The sequence below is a fragment of the Drosophila pseudoobscura genome, chromosome 2 (genome assembly GCF_009870125.1).
Source record: "Drosophila pseudoobscura strain MV-25-SWS-2005 chromosome 2, UCI_Dpse_MV25, whole genome shotgun sequence".
NCBI classification, from domain to species: Eukaryota; Metazoa; Arthropoda; class Insecta; order Diptera; family Drosophilidae; genus Drosophila; species Drosophila pseudoobscura.
Window position 1 is genome coordinate 7119025 of NC_046679.1, and position 25886 is coordinate 7144910.

At 44.6% G+C, this 25886-nt stretch overlaps 3 protein-coding genes across 5 annotated transcripts in view; 1 reads left to right on the forward strand and 2 right to left on the reverse strand.

Annotated features, from left to right (window-relative positions):
• kay (transcription factor kayak) lies at positions 1-24728 on the reverse strand. 3 transcript variants are annotated; one of them, XM_033377252.1, is made up of 3 exons: positions 23509-24728; positions 2607-3021; positions 1-2528 (listed from the first exon to the last, which is right to left on the reverse strand). In XM_033377252.1, exons 1-3 carry the CDS (start codon positions 23716-23718, stop codon positions 1348-1350), a joined length of 1806 nt encoding a protein of 601 aa, XP_033233143.1. In that variant the 5' UTR covers positions 23719-24728; the 3' UTR covers positions 1-1347. The 3 variants fall into 3 exon arrangements, with proteins under 3 accessions (XP_033233143.1, XP_033233144.1, XP_033233142.1); XM_033377253.1 differs by lacking the exon at positions 23509-24728 and adding an exon at positions 12152-12395; XM_033377251.1 differs by lacking the exon at positions 23509-24728 and adding an exon at positions 3516-4460.
• LOC117183403 (transcription factor kayak, isoforms D/sro-like) overlaps positions 12268-25886 on the reverse strand; it is a 21364-nt gene continuing 7745 nt past the window's right edge. Inside the window, exon 2 of the mRNA XM_033377255.1 lies at positions 12268-13574. Coding sequence (XP_033233146.1) covers positions 13530-13574 — 45 coding nt within the window. The 3' untranslated portion in view covers positions 12268-13529. The remainder of the gene's footprint in view (positions 13575-25886) is intronic.
• fig (fos intronic gene) lies at positions 15591-16884 on the forward strand. The gene has a single exon (XM_001358135.4). The coding sequence runs from the start codon at positions 15732-15734 to the stop codon at positions 16752-16754; it is 1023 nt and encodes a 340-aa protein (XP_001358172.3). The 5' UTR covers positions 15591-15731; the 3' UTR covers positions 16755-16884.

Below are 25886 nucleotides of genomic sequence, written 5' to 3' on the forward strand. Positions count from 1 at the left end.
TAGTTTTTATTTTATTTATTTTTTGTCAATTTTGGTGTGTGTGTTTGTGTTTTCTGCCCTATAAGTGCATCGTATCGTAACTCTTGCTACAGTTTCCTGTCGATCAATATTTTGTGTGTGTGTGTGGTGTGTGTGTTTGGATAAATGTAGAAAATGTAGAACATACTGCCACACAGGGGCCATCTATGTTCTGTTACCTGATTCTGATCTATTGTTGAAATAGCATTATAATATTATGATCGTTTTGTTTTGCGTAATACATTAATTACATATTAAATAATTGCTTTGCTTTGTCATTATTGGTTTTTGTTTGTTCTTATAAATTGTATTTGAAAATAGCGCTTTCGTTGCGTTTAGTAAAAATATATTTGGGCTCTTCTACTGCAGGCTTACAGAGTAATCGTCGTACAATAAGTATACAATATTTTGTTGTATCTCATCCCATCGTCTCACATCGTCTCACAAGTGCTACGGATTCAATATAAAACTGGCATCGTTATCATCAATCAACGCGATTATTGTTTAGGTTTAATGTTTAAACGTACATATCGTAGGTATATATTTATATAAATTTGTTGTTGCATTTCTTAATTCTCTCTCAAGGCATTGTATGTAGTTTGTATGTTTGTATTTCTTCTGTATTGAATATATGCAAATTTCGTTTAAATGTACAATTTTAAAACCGGCTTAGTTCCTTTCATTATACGCTTCGTTTAATTCTTTTGTTTGCTTTCTACTTTTTGTTTATTTGTTTTATAATAAATATCACAACGCATCCTTCCATCCATCCACTTCAATCCCTTTCCATCCAATCATTCGGTTTTGCATTTTCCGGCCTGGACGCTTGCGCCTCAGGCTGAAAAATGTCAGGCATACAACGAGCTAGCATGCATCATAATGCATCCATCCGTCCATCGATCCAATCCGATCCGATCCGATCTGTTGTCGTATGTATATTTTTGGAAAATATAACACGCAAATGAAAAAGGTTTCAAAATTGCACAAAACACTCCTCCGGCATAAAGACATACTACTACGCGTAGAAAAATCATAAATTAAACGTAATAAAGATAATAATACAAAAACATTAAAGTTAAACGGAAAACAAGAGTACCCTTCTCCTCCGCAGGACGGTGGGGGGCCTACGAAATATTCGTTACAGATACGATTACAAAAATGAACAAAACATCGTTAGATCTAGCAAAATGTTCGTCGCCTAAGTGTAGATACAATATACTCATAATCGTAGTTCATTCATTATATAAAACTTAACTTAAGTCTGACTTTGTTAGCGCCGTACGTCGGCTGCCGATCCCGCTCCCGCCCCTGCCCCCGGCCCTATACCGGTTATAAGCTGACCAACTTGGACGGCTCGGTTGTGGGCGTGGGCAGCTCCAGTGGGTGCTTGTTCTGCGAGGTGCAGTTGGGGATCAGCGGACCGGAGACGGGCGTCAGCCCGGTGCCCCCGTCCATCAGGGAGTCAAAGTTGAAGGTGCCCGTCGACGGTGTCTGGATGGGCACGCCCTGTATCTGCGTGGGAGCCCTGCCGCTCCCACTCAGCTGCATCTGGCCGCCGAAGGGCCGTTGGAAGGCCAGCGTGTTGGGCCGCTCCTTGGGCATCTTGTTCAGAGAGTTAAGTGTGGGGCCGTTGTGGATGCTGCTGATGTTGCTGATGTTGCTGATGGTGGTGGGGAAGCTACCAAAGCCATGCGGCGCCGTGCCCGAGACGGGCGTCTGCAGCGACCCCGCCGGACCGGTGGGCGTCATCAGCGTGGCAATGTTGGGCAGCGCAAAGCGCTTGTGCGGCGGCGGTCCGTCCTGGTCGAGCGAGGAGCTCGAGTCCAACGCACCGTCGAGCGGCTCGTCCTTGATGTGCAGCAGCAGATCCTCGTCGATTGGCACCGGCTTGAGATCGAGCGGCGAATTGCTGCGCCCGGTGGAGTTCAGGGTGGCATCGAGGCCGGTGATCGTGCCGCTGCTGCTGTCATTGCTGTTGCTGTTGTTGTTGTGGTGGCTGCTGCCGCTGCCACAGCTGCCGGCACTGAGGAGGGCCGGTGGCCCGATCAGCCCGTTGCAGGTGGTCACGCTGAGCATATCGGCACGCACCTTCTGGCACGTGGGACGGTGTGCCTGCAGGAAGTACTCCAGCTGGTTCTTCGTCTCGTTGAGCAGCTCCATCTCCTTCTTCAGGTTCTCGCCCCGCTTCTCCAGCAGCTCGACCTCTTCGGTGAGTTCGTTGGTCTGGTCGACGCGTCGCTTGCGACAGCGTGCCGCCGCCTGCTTGTTTCTCTCCCGCCGGATGCGACGCTTCTCCTCCTCCTCGGGCGTCATATTGGCGGATCTGTTCGGGCGCCGTCCGCCGCCGCGACGCGCCGGTGTGGCACTGTTTGAGGTATTTGTGTTGCGTCCGGCTGCGGCCAGGACGTTGCTGAAGTTGTTGGCGCCGCCAGTACCGCCGCCATTGCCGCCGCCGCTGTTGCCCATCATGTGTCCGTTCTGATAGGAGGTGCTGTCTGTGGCTCCACTTGCTGCAAGTCAAAAGGGAAAAGGGAAAACCAATTAGTATCTCTACGGTTTGTTCTGTCGATTGTGTATGAAATGCTTACAAGTATCGGATATGCTCTGATCCTCATTCATTTGCCCATCGGCCCAGGAGCCGTTGGACTCCTCCGTATCGCTGCCGGGCATAACGCTGGCCCCGCAATCGAATACCTGCTGCTGCTGTTGCTGCTGCTGCTGGCTGATCAGCGGATTGCTCACACCAATGATGGTGGCCGTTGTGGTTGTTGTGGGTACCACGGATGATGCCAAAACGTTGCCATTTCCATTTCCATTGCCGTTGCCATTGTTGTTGTTGTTGTTGTTGACCAATGGGGCCAGCGGGGGTGGCTTGAAGCCGGCCTGATATGGTGCATCGTTGGTCATCTCGAAGAATGTCTCCTCAATGCTGCGCAGCGTGGTCGGCGTCAGCGTGGGCGTCGTCAGCGTTGGTGCACTCTGTATGCCATCGAATGTTCCGAGCTGCAATACAGAATAAGCGAAATTAATCAAAAATGTTTACAATTCCTTTTATGTTTAATTTGTTCTGAGTGGAAGAGGGAGAGGGACAGGGAGAGAACTGTAGACAGAGAGAGGATGTGAGAGAGATCCATCAATTGAATGTTTACATTTCTGTTCTATTGTTATTCGGTTTTGTATACCCTTTCAGACACATTTCTGAAGCATTTCCGACCACCGTCTGTCTTTTTCCATGCAGAATCTTTTGCTTGAATGGAAACCTCAAAGATTGGATCACTATATAGTGGCTACCATACGCATTGATCCATTTCATAGGGTATCCAACACTTCGCTCTTCACATTCTGGCCTCTCTTGCTTCTTCTTCAATCTATTTTTAGTGATGAACAAAAAACGCAATTGTTTCGCGCCCAAAAAACCCAAGCATCGTCGCATTCCAACACTTTGAAATTACAATTTTCGATATCGATACATCCCCCAAACCGATACCGATATATACCTGCTGCATAAATAGCTCGCTGGCTAAAAAACTGGCAATTTCACTGGCATCCATAGCAAACTTGTCGCCATTCGTTGCTGTTGTTGTTGATGTATTCGTTGTTGTTGTTGGATTATTCGTTGGTGTAGTTTTTGTTGGTGTTGCTTTTTGAGTTGGCGTAGTGGTTGCCACTGCTGCTGTCGGTTGTTGTTGCTGCTGTTGATTGTAATTAATGTGCACACAATTGTTGTTGAATTCCTGTTGCTGTTGTTGCTGCTGTTGTTGTGTAAAAAAGTTCTGCATTTGGCACATGGCGGCCATGGCGGCGGCGTTGGTGTTGGTTGCTGCATTGGTAAACGTTTGCCGCAGCTGATGCTGCTGCTGTTGCTGTTGCAGATGTTGGTGTTGCTGCGGCTGCTGCTGCTGCTGCTGCTGCTCGTAGGAGGCAGCCGGCTGCTGCGTGGGCAATTGTCGCTGACGTAACATTTGCTGCTCTTGCTGTTGCTGCTGTTGTTGTTGGTAGTATTGATTGGCAGCAGCAGAGGCATTATATGGCCATTGTATCTGCGGTTGAGCGTTCTGCGTCAGGCCATTTTGTTGCGTATGAGCCGCATGTGGTGTCTGTTGCAGCTGTGTCTGTTGCTGTTGCTGTTGCTGCTGCTGTTGATGCTGTAGTTGTTGTGCCTGATGCAGCTGATGGAGGTAGGGATGGTAGCACGCGTTATGCGCTCTACCATTGAGATTTTTCATCATTTGTTCGTTTTTTCCTTCCTATCTAGATCCTAAGCTATCTCTTATGTGCTAATCTCTCTCTTAATATTATGTATACGCAATGTCTGATCACGTATACGCACAGTTGGGCGCAATGACTAGTATTCGTTATTCGTTAATCAACAATATAATGGGACAACAATGATATATGTATGGTATATTCAATCGAAAATCAACAGAAACAGTTTCTAATTTATTTTTAAATCTAAATGAAAACTCTTCTTTGTTTTAAATTATTAATATTTACATCAAAAAGCAAAAGATCTTCTATCTATCTTTAAATATATATATATATTCTATAGATTCCTATATGTAGGCTTGTCTTTATGGTTGTTGTTGGTGTTGTTGTTGTCGCAGTAGTTGTTGTTGTTGTTTCGTTCGTTGTTGGTTTTTTTTCTTTATATTTGGTTTAGATTTTGGTTATATTTTCGTTTTGGAACAGTGTTTCCTTTCCTTTCGTTTCGTGACGTGACGTAGATTCGTTTTGTTCAATTCAATTTCCCAATCGTCGCCCTCCGTCTTCCGGGGGTCTGAGACGCTTCACGATAAGCATTGGCTGATTTCGCAAAGGATCGAAATGAGTATTCCACATAATCAGCACTGAAGTAATTATCGTAGCCTTCAGGGCTTCAAATCTAGCGGGACAGGCACGTGTTTTCTATAATTATATAACGAGGAGGGCTTTGGCTTTCGTTTTACGGATTGAGCCTTGCGCCAGTTTTTCGATTCGATTCGTTTCGATTCTCATGGGTATACGGCGGGCAACGCCTCTAAAAAAAAAGCTACGAAAAAAACTATTCCTCTGCCTTTTGCTTTGGGCCAGCAATTCGCTTTTATCGTATCTATATATATATATATATAATATTATATAGACGGCATGCGGCATGCAACGTAAACTGAGAAAATGTGCGTCTCGTTTTATTTTTTGATTCCTCCTTTTGTTTTTATTTTTATTTTTATTTGTATTTGTATTCTATTTTCATTTCATTTTATTCCTCGATTCGTTTTTGGCAATGCACACGCGCGCGCCGCAAAACAAACGGCAGAAAATTTGTCAAAACACAGACCAAAAAACCCACAGAAAAATCGGAAAAAACAATTGCAATTTTCGCTTTTCTGTTTTTCTGCTTTTTGGTTTTTCTTGTTGTTTCTGTTTCGAATTTCCAAATTTATTTTCGTTGTGTTCGCTATTCGTTTTCGGTTGTTTTTTTTGATTCGGTTGTTCGGGTTTTTCTCGAGCAGGAAAAAGCGCGCGCGCGATCGCCTTTTGGTTTTTGTTTCTCGAATATTTTTTCTAAACTTCGATGGTTCGTTGTTCGTTTGCGACTGATTCCGGGGCGAGCGAGAAAAATTGGCAACGATCAAGAGATCTAGAGATTGCGATTTATCTAGAGAACAGCAGCAGCCGCACACACAGAGTCCCCAGAGAGCTCTCTCTCTCGAGAGAGACAGAAACCAACTAAGAAAATCAAATAAATTTAAATGCTGGCTGCTCTTAATTGAGCGGCAGCCCACACAGGGGCGACAGGGACGGGGCAGCCCACGCGTATCTTTCAGATATGAGCATATGCCGTGCCCGCCAGAGATGTGGGTTATTTCCGATTTGGCGGATCCCTGGAAGCGCTTTTACTTTGCCATAAATCACACATTCAGGGGAACTGTTTTTGGGCCAATTTGCGGATCGTAACATAACATTTATTTATAGCAGAGCCGAGCAGAACATAACAGAACTGTCGTCTGTCACATCTGACAGATGGATGAGTGTTGTGTGCCACAACAGGTGGAACCAGAGAGACCCCCTGTCTCGCAAGGGCTCTAAATACGGGGTATTCGAGGGGTATATTGTGTGGCTAAACACTTAAGAGGTACACGATCTAGGATCAATGAGGTCTCTCTTTGCGTAACACCTGGGAGACGGATCCAGGAGCCTTTAAAGAGCTCAGGGGGGGCTCCACCGCAGACTGAAATAATTTTGTACTTTGGTTTCATTTCATTGTCATTTCCACATCATCTCAAGAGATTTCCCAAGGTGTACATCGCTCTTCCTTGTTTTCTGGCTTATTTCCGCCTGTTAAATGTTGTTCTTTGTTGTGCGATATTTATTTATTGACTGATCTTATCGGAGGGAGGATACATTGCCCAATCCAAAAGGCCATTCCCTTATTCCACCGTCGTTTGTGTGTGGCACAGGCAAACAATCGATTTTATTCTTTGTACGCATGTTTATTTTATATTTATATTTATTTATTTATTTTATGTGGCATTTACTTTTGAAGAAAGCCGCCGTTCAAGCACCTTCCACACGCTGTCTGGTCGGAGACTTTCATTTTAACCCACTTTCGAATGTAAATTTGCTTTTGCGAACCTGAACATGAACCGTATTTAGTCGATGAATCAGTCAATTTAAAATATATACCTACTATATATTGTAGTAAATAATAACATCAGCAATTGTCTAAATTGAAACGGTCAGGGCAGACGTCTCTCTCTCTTATCAGAGAGGTCTGGGCACCCAGAGTTCACGTCTGAGGGTCAATTGAGCTGCGCCAAAGCGTGGCAAATGAAATGAACAGAGCCCCAGAGCCCCAGAGCCCCAGACCACAGAACTACTGACGTAGTGCTGACTAATACATGGGTCTGCTGCTGCTGCTGCAAATTTGATTACAGTGGGACTCCACACAGCTGTCTGTCCGTACAGTGGGGCATTGGCTCTAAAAGAACGGCGATTTGCCTGGCCCACCTATGACCTTGACTCTAATTAGTTCAACATTTTGCGCTCTCCTCCTGGCGGGGAGGGGGAGGGCGGGGTGGTGCAGCGGGAATTGGCAACAAGTTGACAGCCAAAGAAACATCGCATCGACTTTTGCCGCCGATGTGTTTCAGAGCTGACGTGTTGACTTATTTTTAGTTCAATTTTTGCCTGACAATGACGTAATTAAGGCAAAATAAAAGCAACAACAAAACTTGGCAACATCAAAAGCAAAACTTATAGCAACAAAAACAACAAAGACAAAGCAAAAACACAGTCGACAACAATTTGTATTGTTTATATCATAAGTGGCGTTGAATTATTATCAAGTGTCGAGGTGGAAGGGAGACAGCAGGCACTGTTAAGAATCAGCTGTTAAGTACTCAACAGTATACTGTTAGCACACGCTGTTAAACGGTAACAGGACACTGTTAGTACTCTGGTGCAGCCTGTACCTTGCTTAAATCTGCTTTGTGAGGGATTTTCGCCTATGATTAATGTTCTATCTGGATTACTGTGGCAAAAGCAGGCGAAAATATGGCATGTTCTAGAGAACTAGAGCTTAGTGGATCATTTTAAATAGCTTCTAGTTCCTAGCAGCTTCCAGTCGTAAATTGTGCATAAATATAATACAAAACTGTGCCGTCTGGGCCTAAAGCTTAAGGGGTCTGGTCTTCTAGTCTTTCGATTTAAATAATTTGATAAAAGAGGCTTATGGAATTATTTTATATCTGAATGACAAGATGTTAATCAGAATATGCCGCTTTTCCTGAAAATAGTGGAATCTAAAGATATATTTATATTTTACTAATTCAATAAATAAACCAATTATTTTATTTTAAATTTTATTCCTTGTCATTCCATGCCATTGCCCTGCTAAAAACTATATATCTCCGCTGCTATTCTCTTTCCAAATCAAGATCGAAACACAAGCACACAATTTCGCTAGTTGCTATTAGTTTTGCAATGGCATAAATTAACTAACTGTCGAGCTTGTTAAATACAAAAAATAACAAAAAATAAATTGCCTTGATGAAGGTTACAGCAATGCCTCTGAATGTTTAGTTAGAAATGCGCATAATTATAGTAGGAGCTAAACAGAAAAAACTACAATACATATATATTGTATTTTTCGATTGGCAAAGACTTCAAATGCAGCAGAGGCATTGTGTTGTGCCTCAATGAGGTTGCAATGTCAGAAAAAAAAATCCAGAGAGGAGAGAGAGAGGTAGAAAAGTTGACAAGTTCAAGTGCGTTTCGAGCAGGATTCTACATACATATAATGTATATAGGGAGAGACTTCCCTTGACGATAAGCTTAGCTCGTATAGTAGTTACTTCTGCGTATTTGTATATGATTTGCATTTGCGAATATATATGCAAATATTCTGCGAATAAAACAATTAACGCAAAGGAGAAGGAGAAGGCAAATCATATTGTATATGTATATTTTTTCGCATGAACGTGACCGCAATGCCAGAAAGGAAGGAAAGAGAGTGTGCTGGGCCGCCTCTGGGGGCCTCTGTTGATAAAGCCCAAGCCAGAACCAACAAAATTTTTGGAGTGCCACCGAGTCAATGGCCGGCAGCGTGGCGATGGACAGCAGCCATTTTTAGGCACGCCGGCAGGCAGCCCCTTGACCATATCGTGCTTATATAACATACACAAACAAAGATATGTATATATATATGTATAAAAAAAACAAAAACGTGTGTCTGTGAAAAGCAGCGCCGTCATTAAAATCACTTGAGGTTTAACCATTTTTGGAACGCCCCCACAAAAAAACGAAAATTGAATTAAAGTTAAGAATTTTGTTGTATTTTTGTGATTTTTATTTGAACTGCTGCACGGGCCATAATTCAAAATTTGCCAAAAAGTGCAGCACACAAAAAAAAAGAGGATGTCAAGGCACAGGGAGAAATAAATTTCAACTCGAAGTCGGAGTCGGCTACGAGAGGAGGCTGTGAGAGGGAGGGAGGGGAGGGGGTTGGGGGAGTGGTGTCAGGCCTTAAGTTGAGTGTCAAATTAATCAGGCTTTTGGTACGGGCCAGGGCGTGGAATAAACAGCGATTGACAAATTTGCATGCGATATTTAAAAAGGCAGCAAAAAAACAAAAAAAAAAAAAAAGGCATGCGCTAAAATATTTATGTTCTGGCGTTTGCCTGGGGGGTGCATTGAACCCTCCTCTCTCTCTGGAAGTGTAGAAATTTATTTGTTTTTGGGTTGGGTTCAGGGGTTGGGGATTCTAACCATCGAAGAGTGATTTTTTTTTGTATAATTAAAGTGCGCCCTCGATATACGCAAACGGGCAAACGTGCAGCTAATAAAATGACGCGACATTGGTCTGGGAATAATTTATTTAAATGCATTTTGTCGCGACGCGACACACACACGACAGAGAAAACGAACAATGAAGGTTCGGGGGGGGGGGTGTGGGGCTTTGGGGGGGTGTACGGAATTTATGGCCAAGTTTGCAGTTCGAGGAAATGGCAAACAAACGACGCGTCGTCGAGGCGCCACCAAAGGATAAAAGTGCAGGACAGGACAGGACAGGGACAGGACAGGGCCAGACAGGAGACACTAGACAAGACAGAGCCAAAAAAGAAAGGACCTCGCAGAGAGAGAGAGAGAGTGGTAAAAGTTGTTTTCACTTTTCATTTTCGAGGTTTGGCCAATTCCGATTCCAAGAAGGACATGACCGCAGAACAGAGCCGTTTGCCAAGCTCAAATTACGGCTGGCAGGAGTCAAAGCGAAAAAGGAAAGGGCACCAGGGGAAAGGGGGGACAGGGCCCAGTTGCAGTCGTGTGTCTCTACTGTCAAATTATCTGCAGCAAATTCTGTTGGCAGGCCCCTAAAAAGTCCATTATCCATTACGTGTACGTGTCTCAGCCTGGGGCTGTTTCTTTGGTGGAAAATCCACTCGAATTAAGAAGGAAATTCAATTAAATCGACTGACCGCACACACTACATTAATTTGGGCTGCATCTTAATTCAATTTCGGTGGCTGTTGCACGCTCCATGCTCTCTACGCCGCCATGTGGCATGATCGAAGCGTTTTTAGGCCAGTTCTGTAGGGGAGAAAGGGTGCCGCAGAGTGGGGTAGGCGCTGCCAGGTGTAGGTAGGTAGGCTCTCTCACACAAAGGAAAGTTATTGTTTCCCCCCACAGACTTCAAGTGATTTCTTTCATGACAAGCGGGCCCACGGCAAATCGAAGAACGCCCACCACTAACCGAAAAAAAAAAACACAGATTCCATTGCGAAAGTACAGCCACAAAATCAAATAAAAAATAAATGAATGTAAGAGCCAGAGACAGACCATATTCGTTTTTGTTTTTTTTTGTTTTTTGCTCTTTTTTTTCGAGTTAATTAAAAGAAAGTTGGACTTTGTCTGGATATTGCGGGGGCGCCCGTCCTCCCATTGCCTGTCGACTTACGAGTAATAAAACAATTTGAAGAGAGCTTAAGCGGCGGTGTGGGGCGTTGCGGGGCATGTGGCAAGTGTTTGACTTGCAGCATGTCACTTTGAACCGCCCCAATTGTGAGTGATCCCCTCCTCCATACATAATTCCCTCCGACTATCAAGTAACACGCGAATGAGGTTCACAAGTCAAAGGGTTCACCCCATTTGGACCCTCATTCACTTTCATATCATACAAAATTAACCAAAAAAACGAGAAAAAAAGTGCCCTCAGCGGAAAAGTGCAGTAAAAAAAAACTGATAAAATGTCACGAAAATCGCACGTGTCCAAGATATCAGCCATAGAGCGGCGGTGGCGGCGGCGGCGCACCAGACGGCGACCGAGAACCCGTTGGAAAAAGCGCAACGGCAGACCGGACCGCCCCGCACCGCACCGGATCACTGGACTGTGAAATGCAATGTGCAAAAAAATAACCGAAAAAATTAAGCCAAAAAGAAAACAATGCTAACTGTTAATGGTGGGCATGAATTTGCAACGTGATTTACCGTTTGGGGGTGATTTTTTGGGCTAAAGAAAAATCTTGGGGTGTAGTCCAGGAAAAGACAAGAATGATCACCTCTACTATAAGGCTAAAAGGGTTTTTTTATAGACTGAAGGAACACAGAAAGCCAGTTGAAATGCACCTGCCGTTGGGCTCTTTGAACACCTGGCTTTAACACAATTTTAGGGCTAGAGGAATGCGTTCTTGGAGGGTAGAAATGCAGAATTTATGCATTGAATTTGGGTGGCAGATAAATCTACAATAAACACAGAAATATCTTTAGGAGTGAATATTAATAATAATTATTTAATTTAATTTAATTATTATTTATTAAAAATTAATTAAGCAAAGCCTAAGCTTAAAATTCCATTTAAAAACTGTTTTTTTTTTAACCTAAAGAATTTTGCTTTTAAAGAGCCTAAAAAAATATGTTTAAATTTTTAAGTTGAAGGGATTTTGTAAATTATTTATTAATTATTATTAATATTTTCTATATCAAATATTTTGCCACTTTTTATCATTTACACATCTCCAACCCAATCCCTATCAAAAATATCGTTGTATCTTTCCACATTCCTCGATAGCAAAAAATTCCAGCATTGGATTCAATGATTTATTCCCTATCCTATCTATCGTGTCGTATGACAATCCAAAAATTTGTAGCAATGGTGGACCCCCTTTACGAGCCACAGCCAACAAAAAAAAAACTAGTAATTCCCTTATCAAAAAAAAAACACACACACAACAAAATATAGAAATCTTTTTTAGGGTAATGAGCATTGAATAGAGTGTGGATTGGGTAGATCCAATGGGCGGGGCGGTGCGGGGCGGGGCCTTATCGGTGGACAAACACAAACAAAACTAAAAACCCGATACAGACAGGGGTTCAAGGGGTAAAAGTGGCAAAACGGCATAGAAATAACAAGGGAAATCTCCAATTTCCAAGAATTCCATGCGAACGATAACGAGAAAGCTTATTGGCAGAAATAAATAAATATCAGAGGCGTAATTTACAAAAAAAAAATATATATAGTGTAGAGTAATTCTAGAAATTTCATGGCAAAACACTGATAGGAGTGGAACATAGAGCTGATAACACTCTCCGATGGGGCGGGCGCCTAAAGTATGCCAAAGTTGGGGTGGGATTGGGGCGGTGGGGCGCGGGGGGATCTTACCACTTTGGGCAACGGCGATAGCGGCATGCTAAACAGGTACTCATCGCCAAAGATATTGTAGTTATCCAGCGTCATCATGGATCTGCTGGTATCTGTATCTGTATCTGTATCTTTTGTTTTGTTTCCGGCACAAAGTCTATTTTGCCGATTAGCCAAATGATTCAAGGCGATTTCTGGCGAAATACGCCTTTGTATATGTCTTTCAAAATTCAGTTCACACACTGCCACAAATGTATCTCGACGGATCGATGTATCTGTATCTGTATCTGTGCCTGTTGTACGAGTGGCGCGCGATCGTGCGAATTATTTGCGTTGTCCGTATTTCAATATTTCCGAGAATTGTTTTTGTTTTCAGCTATTCTTTTGGTTTTTTCTTCGATACAAATGGCACAAACATTCTGTTTTTACTGTAATTTCACTCGATATATTACGTTTGAGACGGTTCACAGTTTTGTAAAACACCAGAGATTATTGCCGAAGCGTTTCGCACGGCCAACTTGTTTTGACTAATGCGTCATCGTCGTTCGACTGGCCTTATATACGCCCCCAGAGGCCCCCAGACGAGTTTTTTTATCGCTTCGAGTGAAAGAGAGCCGCCCAGACGTTAGAGAGGGCCGTTTTTGAGTGGAAACGAAAGCTACGTGGGGCTCCTCTCCGGGTCTCTGGCATTTCCTGAGCAAAAACTGCACAGACGGCAAATTATAGTACATTTTATATAGATATATATCTGTATTATATTGTGGGTTTAACCCGCTCTGGCTGCTCTACACATACAATACATACATACATACATATATGGAATATCGCACTCACGTGCCTCTTCGTAGTTTTTCTTTGGCTACGCGATGTTCTTGGGGCTGGCTCCCGTTATCTTATCGCCAGACAATTTAGTTATGACATAAGCAACTAAATTTAAAGACACCGAGACACAGGTAAAGTCGCCCCCTTTATGCCCCAAAATGCAACCAACAACAAAGGCTGGCCTTTGTAATCGCGGGGCCCCAAAAAGAGCGGCCTTATCTCGCATTTGGGCTCTACGAAATGGGTCGCCAGGCGATTCAATCGGTGTCGCCATCGCCACCGCGATCCACCTGAGCAGGAGGCAGGCAGGTGTTCCTCCATAGGAATTTATCGTATCTATGTATGATATATCAGCCTTTTCAATAAATATTGATGGGGGGCCCCCTGCCTACCTGCCTGCCGCCTCTACCGATCGATGCGTTCAGGTGCCGCCTTGTAATTTTATGCGCAACCAAATGAAAAGGCCACACTGACCTTGTGTCGTCACTTACGTGGCTCTCCTTTTTGGTCTCTAGGGGGTAGGGGGGATTGGTGCAGGGGGTTGGGGAAAGTGCAACCATATGTGGGTCGTGTGACACTAAACATCTGTGTGGCACAAAGGCAATTGCTTTGCTCTACTTACCTGCAACGAGAGAGATACAGAGAGAGAAAGAGAACAGAATTTTCAATTAGTATTTGGGATTGGAAAATGCACAAGAATTGTATTCTTAGAGCTTAAGATATATGGGAAATATAAGATATTTTATAAGGAATAGGTTGTAGTTCAATGTTTTCGTGGAACTATAAGATATCTAGGGTACTGTACCCAAAGTTTCTTTGGAAATATGCAGCTCGAATGATATGATTTCTGTCGAATATTTGCTGTATTTCTTAAGACGTTGAGTGAACCCTCAAGTAGCACAAATCCCACGAAGCTTTTTGCGCTCGAATCACAGACAAAAACGCAATAAACCGACCGAGGAGCGCTGCTGCATGCCGCGGGACACCAATAAACGTACCGGGCATGCCCTACATACATAAAAGGACAGAGATTCAAGGAATTAATGAGGATTTATAGTGGATTGACATCAAATTGGCAAAGAACAAAAGCAGAGAAACATTACAGGCAGTGAATCCTGTGGATCCTTTGAATTTTGCGAATTTTAAATGCGAATATGGCCAAAATTCTATTGATTGCTCAGAGGGATACTCCTCTTCCCGAGATGCCAAAAGTTTCCGCATTGAAAGACCTAGAAGCCCAGATCCACACTCAGAACAGAGACAAAAGCACACATGGTTCCATTGAATTATCTAAAGATTTCCATAGGGGTTTCATTCATTCACCAAAGACCTTTAAAATATTACTCGTACAAGATAATGCCCACCATTGACTCACATGTTGACTCGAAATGCTGCCTCTAACGCATTTCAAAGTTCGAGTGAAAATTGCACTACCCTTTTCGGGTTAGGGTACAATCGGCCATAAGTTTTCGAACAGTTTCTACGAACCCATTGCCGACGTCACGAAGTGGTGATAAGACTCTGTTTTGTATTCCCCAGATTACGTGCTAGTAGTAGCATTCGGAAGCCGGCCACTCCTATTGAGTATTTCGTATTTTTAGCAAATGGTATCATGCCTCGGGTAGGACGCAAAAGGTTCCCTCGCCGGAAGTAGAGCCTTAGGTTTCCGTATAATTTGGCAATCGGTCGTAGGGAATAACGAAAACATAAATGAATAATGAGTGATTTCTGTCGAATAAAAGTTGTGCGAAGACTGATAAAGGCGCTCGGTATCTGTATCTGAGCAGAGGCGTTTACATCAGTACTTAAAAATAAAGCTATCTTTGCAGTTCATTTTCATTGTTTTTCTTTTGTCCAGCGATAAGCAAACGGCTGCGATAAAGTCTTGCAGTTCCGTAGTAACGTGATCCAAACTTCCGGTGATGATGGGGGTACGAGTATGGGTATGTGTCGTAGGCCCGGGCCATCAGATAAGATTGGAACAATGGGCCTCAAGAAAAACAAAAGCAAATCTATGACAAATACTCGTAGTACTCGAATCGGCAGCAAAGGTCTGGCTGTTTATCTGATAGGGAAATCGCTTTGCAATTAACTCGTGTTTATGGTGTAAACAGAACTTGGAACCGTTGGAATCGGTTGCACAGGTGTCTCCGACTCCTTCGGGAAGCAGACTGGAAGTATCTCACAAATACCTTTGGGATTAGTGGTCTTTATTATGTTCTAAGTTCAGTTTTCGAAGATCTGGTACGCTCTACGACTCTGAAATCTTTAATTGAAGATTTGGTGACCCCGACTCCTTGGGGAAGCAGTTCTGAGTGAGGACTGGAAGTATCTCACAAATACCTTTAGGATAAATTGTCTTTATTATGGTCTGAGATCAGTTTTCGAAGATCTGATACACTCTGCGACTCTCAGATCCTCAATTGAAGATTAGGTGATCCCGACTCCTTCGGGAAGCACTTCGGAGTATGGGCTAGAAGTATGTTACAAATACCCTAAAGAATACCCCTTTCTTATGGTCTTAGAAGATCTGCTATCCGCTGAGACTCTCAGAACCTCAATTGAAGACCTCCCACTGTGGAATATATCCTTCCTTTCAATCCACTTTGGAGCAGCTCAGTGGGCCTCTACTTTAAGATCTGTTTTGGCACTTGATCATCAATCAGGCCTCTTTCCTAATCTCAAAATCAAAAAAAACTTTCGAAATTAAACTCGTTTTTGATTGGATATACTAGAACGAACTTTTAAGAAACAGAAGCGAAAAACGTGAAGAAGGAGAATGGCTTTTATGCGTTCCAAGCCATCGCTGGGTTCCCTGGCCCGCGTTGCCTTTCGCTGGTGTGGTCCTGGCGTGGGGCTCGTCAGCTACAGCCAGGAGCCGTATCTGGTGAAGGCCGTGCAGGGCAAGTCCAAGCCCAGGAGTCCCACCTTACAGTCCGCCATGCAGCCCAGAGCACAGGCCGAGACGATTCAGGCCCCCAAGTGCTACGGGGAGGACAGCTTTTTCTTCAGCTCCACGCCCAAGGCCGATGTGATGGGCGTGGCCGACGGTGTGGGCGGCTGGCGGGATCGGGGCATCGACGCCGGGCGCTTCTCCCGGGATCTGATGCAGCGCTGCTTCGTCCACGCCCAGAAGCCCACCTTCGATGGGCGCAATCCGCGCCAGCTCCTCAGCGAATGCTACGGCGAGATGAAGCGCAAGTGGAAGCCCATCCTGGGCAGCAGCACCGCCTGCGTGGTGGCCTTCAATCGCAGCGAGTCGGCCCTGTACACCGCCAACCTGGGCGACAGCGGGTACGTGGTGATCCGCAACGGCAGCGTCCTGGACCGTTCCGAGGAGCAGACGCACTTCTTCAACATGCCCTTCCAGCTGACAGTGCCGCCGCCCGACTCCAACCGCGAGATGTGGTTCTGCGATGATCCCTCGGAGGCGGTGGCCACCCGCCTGCTCCTGCAGCCCGACGACCTTGTGCTGGTGGCCACCGACGGGCTCTTCGACAACATGCCCGAGCAGATGCTGCTCGAGATGCTCTCCAAGGTGCAGGGCGTCCACGAGCAGAAGGCCATACAGGAGGCGGTCAATCGTGTGGTGGAACGGGCGGGCGCCCTCTCGATCAACCCCATCTACAAGTCCCCCTTCTGCCTCCGGGCCCTGGAGAACAACGTGGCCTATGGGGGCGGGGGCAAGCCGGACGACATAACCGTGGTCCTGGCCAGCGTGGCGATGCGCCAGTGCAATACCGTGGGGGATTCCAATGAATCCAAGGGCTCCGACCTGCGTCCACGTCTATCCTTTCCCTAGGCGTGTGACGAGAGGAGGCGTTTTCAGAGTTAAATCAAAAGTTTAAAAGTGTTGACCGGCAAATATTATTCCAAAGTCAATCAAAAAGTCACCGTGTGTTGCCAGCGATAAACATTTAATATACAATTTGTTTATGAAGAAAAAACAGCAGTGTAGGGTGTGCGGGGCGCGGGGGGGCGTACGGGGGTGTAGCCTCCACTCATTCATTCAGTAAATGTGAATGAATGAACGAATGCGGCTACAACCGATTCCACACACAGCAGAGCCGAGCACGGCGGCAGGCAGATTGGATGATGACTCATACGTTTTAACCAGAATTCGTGCGCTTTTTTCTTTTGTTTTTCTTAGCCCAGTTAGTGAGCGTGTGTGTGTGTGTGTGTGTGTGTGTGGGAGAGGGGCAGCGAGACGTGCCATGGCCTAGGGGCCCAACGCTCGGCTGCGCCCACACTCGAACTCGCAGAAGCCGGCTCTACGAAAACCACTCGTTTCGGCACACGTAAGCACTCACTCAGCCACTCACTCACGAGAGCTTTTGCACTCAACAAAGAGAGACAGAGAGATAGAGGGCCCGAGAGCGCGTTATTGACGAGCGCCGCGCTCTGCACTACTCGCTTATGAAGAGAGAGATAGAGAGAGAGAGAGAGAGAGAGAGCGGGACCAGCAAAATCAGGCGATGGTCGCTGACGTTGGAAATCCCCAATGCAGCAGCAGCATTGCGAAATTCCCCTCCAGCATAATGCGAGAGTGCCTTCGATAAAAACGGAAAGGATACGGGGATACGACTAGAGGATGCCCATTGTAGAGTGAAGATTTGGGGGAGGAAACATCACTAAAGGAAATAATGTGAAAATTTCTTTAAATATCATTAAAAAAAAACATGAATAAATAAAATTCAGATATATATAAATAAAATTCAGATATAAAACGAGGAAAACCTAAGAAAAATGCCACATTTCTCATCAGCACAAGGCCCACATGCCCGAAAAAAATGATCTCTAATAACACCACAAGATATTGGCAAACTTATACCTATAAAATCTGGAATGGAATAAAGGAGAGAGTGGCACAAAATTGGGCCTATAAGTGACCTGCAGCCAGCGATTTCTTCCAGGAAATTCTACAGTCTTTGAAGTGAATAGAGTCAACATTCCACATAGCAAATCTCAAGAGGAATTACAGAACTAATTTTTGCAATATAGCATTGCAGTGTTCTGGAAATAAATTCCATATATAGGAAACTTCGTTGTATGGAAGTTTCGTTATAGAAAAGATATCCTATATATCCCATAAATACCCCTTTGGTAACAAGCCCTCCCTGAGTGCCAGCAGACCCTCGGCTTTCCCTTGCTGTCGGGTCAAGGAGTTGACACAATCTGGGGAGTGCTGTCGGGTGTCCGGGGCCGTCAGTTCTTGATAATTTCCCCAATGGCTTTATCTTTCGCTCGTTTCGCACTTTTCAGCGCCGTGTCGAATTGAACCTGATGTTGCAACACTCGTTCGTTGCCCCTTGGAATGCGGTGCCTGATGCTGCGCCTCTTCTTGGAATTCCTTGCCGGATGACGCGTCCGCACGTTGCACGGGCCAACAAGGATCGACGGGCGTGTAAATCTTTCAGCATTGTGTGTATGCTGTATGCATTTTTAGCCACACTCCACACCACACCACTCCAAACCCAACCAAACCGATCCCCAACAAGCCGTTCCAGATGTGCTCCAATTCGTATAACCAACTCCACATTCAATGCCGCATCCATTTCCCCAGTTCCATGTGCAATTTCCGCTGGCGGCTTGAATTAGTCGAATCGTCGATGTATATAACTCAATTAGGGGTAGAACGGGGGGCTAACTGAACATCAGGCCACTGCCAGTTAGCACTGACACCTCCTTCTCCTCTTAGTACTCCTCCTCCTCTGGGCCCTGGCCTTGCTCTAGAAAGTTCAACAAACCCATTGGGAGCACCGAGGCAGAGGCAGTGGCAGAGGCGGCGCAGTCAATGGCTGGAACAAAGGGGGTTCTTTGTAGTCCCTGAATTTCAGGTTTGAGGGACACATTCCGCACATTTTTGTATTTGTTTTGTTACCCTAGATATCGCATTTGATTGAAGGAAAACTATTAACAAAGAGAGCAATAGATTCTTTGAGTAAATTCCTTTAATTCGATTCGACAATCCCAACAAATCCCCCCAAAAGAATACAAAACAAACAAAATATTGTATTTTGTGTTTTAAAGCACTTCAAAGACTCTTAAGACCAAAGTTTTTTTAACCCCAATATTACGAAAAATATTTATATATATTTTAGAAGTTTTTGGAACTTTATCTTACATTCTTTCATCGGTAGATTATTTTAGGAGCCACAAAATTAGGAGATATAATTATTATAACTCTTGAATATATCAAATTTCATTATACAGTACTTCGCATGTCTAAAATGCTACCCCTGGAATCTCCTCTTATATTCCAATCTATTATCCAAACAAAAATAATAAAATAATACACAAAAATTCGTAAAAAATATAGCCGATATAGCCAATCCTATATCAATATCGTCTTAATAGCTTTAACTCCCCTTTAACCCCTCTCCAGGACTACGCTCCTGCCAAATGTATGAATGCTTTCCTTTTTTCGCTCACATGACAGCCCATCCCACTCTTTGGGACCGCCTCCACTCTGCCGAAATTCCCAGAAAATCGAAAGCAAATGCGAACTCGAAAACACGCAACATTTGACATTTTTCCCCCATTTTTGTTTTCATTATTGTGTTTTCGGTTTCTTTTCTTTTGCCGCTTAGTTGAAAATATACCAAATGACATAATTGTCGTGTGCGGGGGAAAAATTAGCATTTGAACTGAAGTAAATGAGAGATCATCGCATTACTCTCTCTCTCTCTCTCTCTGTAGCTCTCTTTTCAGCTCTCTTCTCCGACATGCATATGTATCTCATTGGAGTTGGAAGTAGAGATGAGCCAAGGCTTTGAAGGCGAACTCACGCACGAAAAAGCACGAAGCTGCTCACGATGAAGCATAACGAAGAAGGTGAGAGCTTAAGCTCTTCGTTACTGCCTTGGAAGAGCCTTGGAATCACGACTATCCATCCCCTGACCATCTCTAGCTGTGACGTCATTCCAACGAGAAACTTTGTGACCAAATTAGGTTCTCTTTTTTTCAAATGAGCTTCGATGTGCCAGACATGCTCCGACATGCCTCGAGAGCCAGCCGCGAGGAGACGAACAAAACCGGCTTGTCTACGTCGTTGTCGCTGTCGTTGTTGTGGCCGAAGCCGAAGCCTGAGCCAAAGCTTAAGTTTAAGCCATTGACGTCATAAGATAATTTCATTAGCATGCCCAAGCCCCAGTGGAACTTTCGAGTGAAAAACAACGAACGATATCCACAATCTCAAGTGGAAATGGTCAAACGTTTTGGGGGACTTCCCCTAATTGATAAAACAAGCAGGGCGTTTAAATATAAAACCCTACTAACCGAGAAATAATAAACAAAGAATATTAGACTTTAGATGGCAGTTCAGTTCTTAATGAGTTGTGGATAAATCAAAACAAAGATAAAGATACAATGAAGATAGTGCAAATTCGGGTAAAGAAAAATCCCCTACGTACAGGTTGTTTATAGATATCCAGAAATCTCGCTAGGAAAGGGACAGCTGTACAGAAAAAGAGAGCGCAAATTCACGCTTCACTGGTAAGCTACTATGTGGGAGAGAGAAAGAGGAGTAGTGCCCAAGCCCAAGTAAATAACAATATTCTACCACTATTTCTTTTCGCAAACCTTTCCCAAGTACACAATGTTCTTTACTATTCCATGACTCTTATAATATGGTCTAAACTTTCGCTAAAATCCACTTGTAGATACACGAATTCCCTTGAAACTCCTTAAATTCCCTTTAAAAATAAAATCTATATAACATTTTCCACTTAAAAAACTGAAACCAAGTCAAAGGCAACCTTTTGTGCGCTTATTATCTGTACAATTCTTTATCTATCTGTCGATTACTGCCTGCCTGTCGCCTGCCACGAAATGCATTACAAAACCCCATGAAATATTCTTGGAACAATCGAAAGCCATAATAAAATAATAAAAAGTGAGGACACCACACACGCAGAACGAGACGATGAAACGATCAAACGATTGGCATGATTGCATCCAGCGATACGAACGGGTATCGTAAAAGATTTGCACACACGAAAAACCTAAATGTGCCCATAAAAACCAAAGAAGAAAAACCCCAGCTATGAGGTTACCGCAGCTAAAGATACACTCTCTAGGGAATACGAAACGATATGGTATTACGCGATTCGAATCGTGTTTTTCTTTTACCGATTTGCTTGTTGACAACTCCTTAACTTTAGGAATAACATAAACATCCTCAAGCGCGAATCTGAGACGAAGATCTGTTGTGGTTCGCAAAAACAAAGCGTGGGAGCGCACATCGTCAGCAAAAGTGCGAAAGTCCCTCCCAAACACGGATCCTTCTGTGGATACATCTCTCTGGGTTCCCGATTATGTTCCGAGGTTACTCTTCTATGAGTATTATGATCCTAAGGCTCTCCTTTTAATGAACATCTTCTAGAGCAACAAATAGAAGGTTCTGTTTCCAGTAAGAAGAGCTTGAGAGATGGGATCGAAAGAGTATCCCCATAGCTGTAGAATCTAAGCAGAAAACAACAATAATAATTGATGGTTTGTTGTATGGTGTTTATTTATTTTTTGTACATTTTTTTTATTCGTCTGTTTGCTGGTTTTGATATTTATTTATTTTTAGTTGATGCGCACATTAAATTGGCAATTTCTGTTGTTGGGGGATATCTGATCCGATGATGATTATTATACTCGTATACATATTTTTTATATACTTAAAAATCACTGTTCGAGGTGTGTTTCGCCCGATGCTCGTGACTTTTAATGCGTTTGCTTTTAATGCATGGAATATTTATGTGGCACGCTGCATGTTTTATGCAACAAAACAACAACAACAACACCAATAGCAAAACATGGCAATTTTTAGTTGTTCAAGTGCATGGCACCATATAAAGCGCACACATACCCCGTACAGCACCCCATTTGGATCCCCATTCCGCAGCTCCGCCGCTCCAACCCCATGCCCCATGCCCCAGTCTCCTCGGAATATCATGGGGAATGCAACGCGTGAGTCGCTTGACATTCTAAGTGGAATTCTGGGGGAAAAAAAAGGGGGGAGGGGAGGCACCAAAGCAGCTGTGTGCCATTTGACCTTGGCATTGGATTTAATTTTATGGTGAAATCAACTGCAGCATAATTTTGAATGTCAAGAGAGAAGCAGGCATATAAGGAGTAGACAGGGGAGAAGAGGTAGAATTGGCAGGACGGGGGCATTGTGCGTGGGTATAAGAAACGTGGGCGTGGGGGATCCACAGTCAAGTCTGGGTTTACTTTAGGGATTTCTCTGCCATAAGATGTCGACAGAAAGCAGGGGGAAAACAGAAAAAGAACAGAAATGCATCTCAAAGATAGCATCCCACAAACACGGTGTTTCCCCCTCTAATGACTACGAATGGAAGACCTTGACCTTAGAATAGATTTTGTTTTATTTGCACCATCAACCCACTGCAGATAGATGCAATTTGTGCTGTCGCAGGGCGAAACGTGCAGCGTGCAACGCACGTGTTGCAACCAAGAAACTGGGGGAAAATGCCACAAACCATAAAAACAAGATACACCCACGCCAAAATAGACAGACCGCAAAAAGATAGAAGAAAAAAACGAAAAATCGAGAATGAAATCAGATTGGAAACAGTTTAAAATACGGCAAGCGGGAAGGGGGAGGGAGGGGTGCAACCTTGTCAATACGAGTGCCAATGCAGCACAAAAATCACTCACTCTCTCTCTCTTTTTGCACTCCCACTCAACACACATTTTGACTTTTATGCAGAGCGCGGCAGTTCCGGTCTGCCAGTTGCATATTTGTACACCCGCTCTCTCTTTGTCACGTCTTCTTTATGCAGCTGAAACGAAATATGCGACCATCGTGAGAGCGTTCTCCAGCAGTGCCTCGGCTACCACTCCAACTCTTTGCGCTCTCTTCCGCTCAAAACTCGCATGCGATAAAAACCACCACAATCTGTGTACGTGTGCGAGTTCACGTTCCATTTAGTATCTGTGTGAGCGCACACAGGTCCAGAGCGTGAGAGAGAGAGCGGCGTCAGAGTGACAGCGCAAAACAACAACAAGAGTGTAAATTGAAATTCCAAAGATGTCGACAAAGTAAATACGAAATAAAAACCAAACCGATTCGAGTCCAAACGAAACGACTGCGTTGGAGACGGGACGGAACGGAACGGGTCTGAGACCACAATGGGAAAAGATACAACACACACACAAACACACACATGGAATTTGGCAAAAAAAAAGAAGACCAACACAAAAACAACAAAAGTTCAATATGTTTTTTAAACAAGTTATTTTTCAATGTGAATTTTTTGTGTGGCTAGATCCGGATTTCAACGGGGGGTACAGCGGGTACATTCTATTGCGTTCTGTGCACTCGTAGAGTTGTACCAGTTTCCCTCCACATGCCGCCCTTTCCATGGCAAAACAGGTTGGGCTCCGACCAAAAGATACCCCTTACTGGGAGTAGCCAACTATTTCCGATGGACATTCATCTAAACATTTTCATTCGAACGTGGTAGAACCAGCCACTCGCATACCCGAGCATACCCTTTGCCCCCTCCGCTTGCAGGGTATCAACAAAAGAGCAATTCACTTACGATAAGATTGCGCACTGCTGCCGCTGCGGCCGCTGTTGTTGGCGTTGCTGCTGCTATCGTTGTCGTTGTTGCCGTTAGATCCGCGGGCAGAAAGTCCAATTGCTCTGTCGTTGCCGCCGCCTCCTCGCTCTCCTCCTCGTCCAGCTTCGGCTTGCTCATTGTTGTTGGTGTCGCTTTTGTTATTGTCTTGCGCTCGACTTTAACTTTCATTGTCCTCTCTTTTGACTTGTTCCGTTGTTGTTGTTGTTGCTGTTTCTGTCCCTTTTATGCACTTTGCACTTGCACTTGTCGCGCTCCGCTCTTTACGCTCTGCCCTGCTCACAGTTTCGTTCTCAAACAAATTGCTGGCATGTGCGGGTGGATGGACACTCTCTTGCCTCCTGTCACGCCACTCTCTCTTCTGTTTGCTTGCTCTTTGACTGCCTTTCACACGCACGGGCTCGTTCGCTCAGATACAGCTGTCAAATTGTTGCTGTCTTTTCCTTTCTGCCGCCCGTCAGAGTGTTAAAAATGTTAACGGTTCGTTCGCACAGAATTCTCTAGATTAAAGCGTCAGACCACGCCCCGCACCGCACCGTTGAACTTCGGACGCTTGCCGCTCTCCTCGCCAGGCAGAATTTTGTTGAATATTTCGTAATTATTTTGTGCTTTCTGACGCCCTGACGTTGCACTCTCACTCATGTATGCATGTACTTATGCATGTATGATGTACACATATGTAGATGTATGTATAGATAACGCGCAATCACAATTACATGGAGAAATAGTTACACTTCTTTCTTTCTTTTTAGGGGAATGTACGAAAAGTGACAACAACTACAATAACAGTACGGTAAAGGGATGGGGCAGGGGGGTTGGGCAATAACAATAAAAACGTTTCTTGTTTGCTGTCCCGCTCCAGCCACTGCTCCAGGCCCGCCTGCCAGACAGTTGCTGCGTGTAAAAGCGAGAACGCGAACGCCTCGCAGACAGTGCGACTCGCGACAGAGTGAGAGGGAGGGCGATGGTGGAGGAATGACCGTCGGGGGGGTGGTGTGGGGTGCGAAAGGAGGACTGATTAACTACACGGAGAGACGACGGAGAGAGATAGACTGTTACGGGGGACGCGGCCGCGTGGCTTTCCGTTGCCGCTGCTGCAGTCGCGTTGCCTTAACAAAAAGCGAAAAATAACTGAGCAACAGACCGCTATCCACACCGTCGGGTGACGTCTTGGCCATTGCGCGCCACACACACCACCAACCCGCCAGCGCACACAGATAAACGCACACACACACAAACAATCACATGCTGGCGGGCAGGGGCACTGGAAATTTACGTTGCGTGGAAGCCAGGGCTGGAGACATCGCAACGGAACCAGTTGTAGTCGCATGATTATGAACAGAGTGCGGTGAAGGGGGAGAGGAGGAATCGGTGGTAGCCCTATAAGGTATCAGTAAGGATGTTTCTCCAGGGTTGGGAGGAATACAGAAAGATTTCTTGTAGGTTTTCCAATATATTTCGATAGCGAATCCATTAAATGGCAACAAAAGATAATAATTTAGTTAGTAAATATGTTTATTTAGGTTTTCACACCCTCCCAAAACGTATACAAATTACTTTGACCCCGCAGAAAACCCCAAAATGTTAAAAACTTCTTTGGAATCAGCATAAAAACCGCATAATCACATGGGGGAAAATCCCCGACGAACTGCTCTCGCATGCTCCACATGATTCCCGTGGCCCTGACGAATGACGATGTGAAGATAAACTAGACGATAACTGTCAGAGGAAAAAACGCAAAAGGCAATAGGAAAGAGAGCGCGAGAGAGCGCACAACCATCCATACCCACACAGAAGCAACCAAAATGTGGCGTAAAATTTATCGCATGCGATTGTTTTGAGCAGCAAGAGAATATGTCATTCGCTCTTACTGTGGTTTTCTCTTCACCCTCTCTATTGCCGTTCCTCTCTTGCATTTCTCACTCACATTTGGATGACACTCGAAACTGGTTTCCACTCAAATGTTGGAATTTGGCGCGCAGCTCGTTTGTTGACATTTTCTATATGAAGGAACGTTTTGTTTTGATTTTAGTGCCGCTCTTGTGCCTCTCTCTCACTCTCTATCTGTCTATCTCTTTCCCGCTTTCAAGTGTTCTCCCACTGAGTCTGTGGCATGCGGGAGGGGAGGTGGCTGGGGGCACATGTTGGATTTATGTAAGCCACGCATCGCCATGCGGATGACTCATCGCGGGGTTTTTACACACGGACACACAGATACACGCACACAGATCAAGTGATGGCTTGTGTGAGAGAGTGGAATGGGGATGGGGAGAGGTAGGCCTCAGACAGGTTCAGAGGCAGCAACCATTTGTTGCTGTCTTGCTCTGCGGCAGTTAATG

Excerpts from the sequence above, each read along its gene's own strand:
- kay (XM_033377251.1), bottom strand. The coding sequence starts at position 4,247 with ATGATGAAAAATCTCAATGGTAGAGCGCATAACGCGTGCTACCATCCC. Across the intron at positions 3,022-3,515 it reads GCGAGCTATTTATGCAGCAG|CTCGGAACATTCGATGGCAT; the intron begins GTATATATCGGT and ends TCTGTATTGCAG. Across the intron at positions 2,529-2,606 it reads TCAGAGCATATCCGATACTT|CAAGTGGAGCCACAGACAGC; the intron begins GTAAGCATTTCA and ends TTTGACTTGCAG.
- fig (XM_001358135.4), top strand. The coding sequence starts at position 15,732 with ATGGCTTTTATGCGTTCCAAGCCATCGCTGGGTTCCCTGGCCCGCGTT.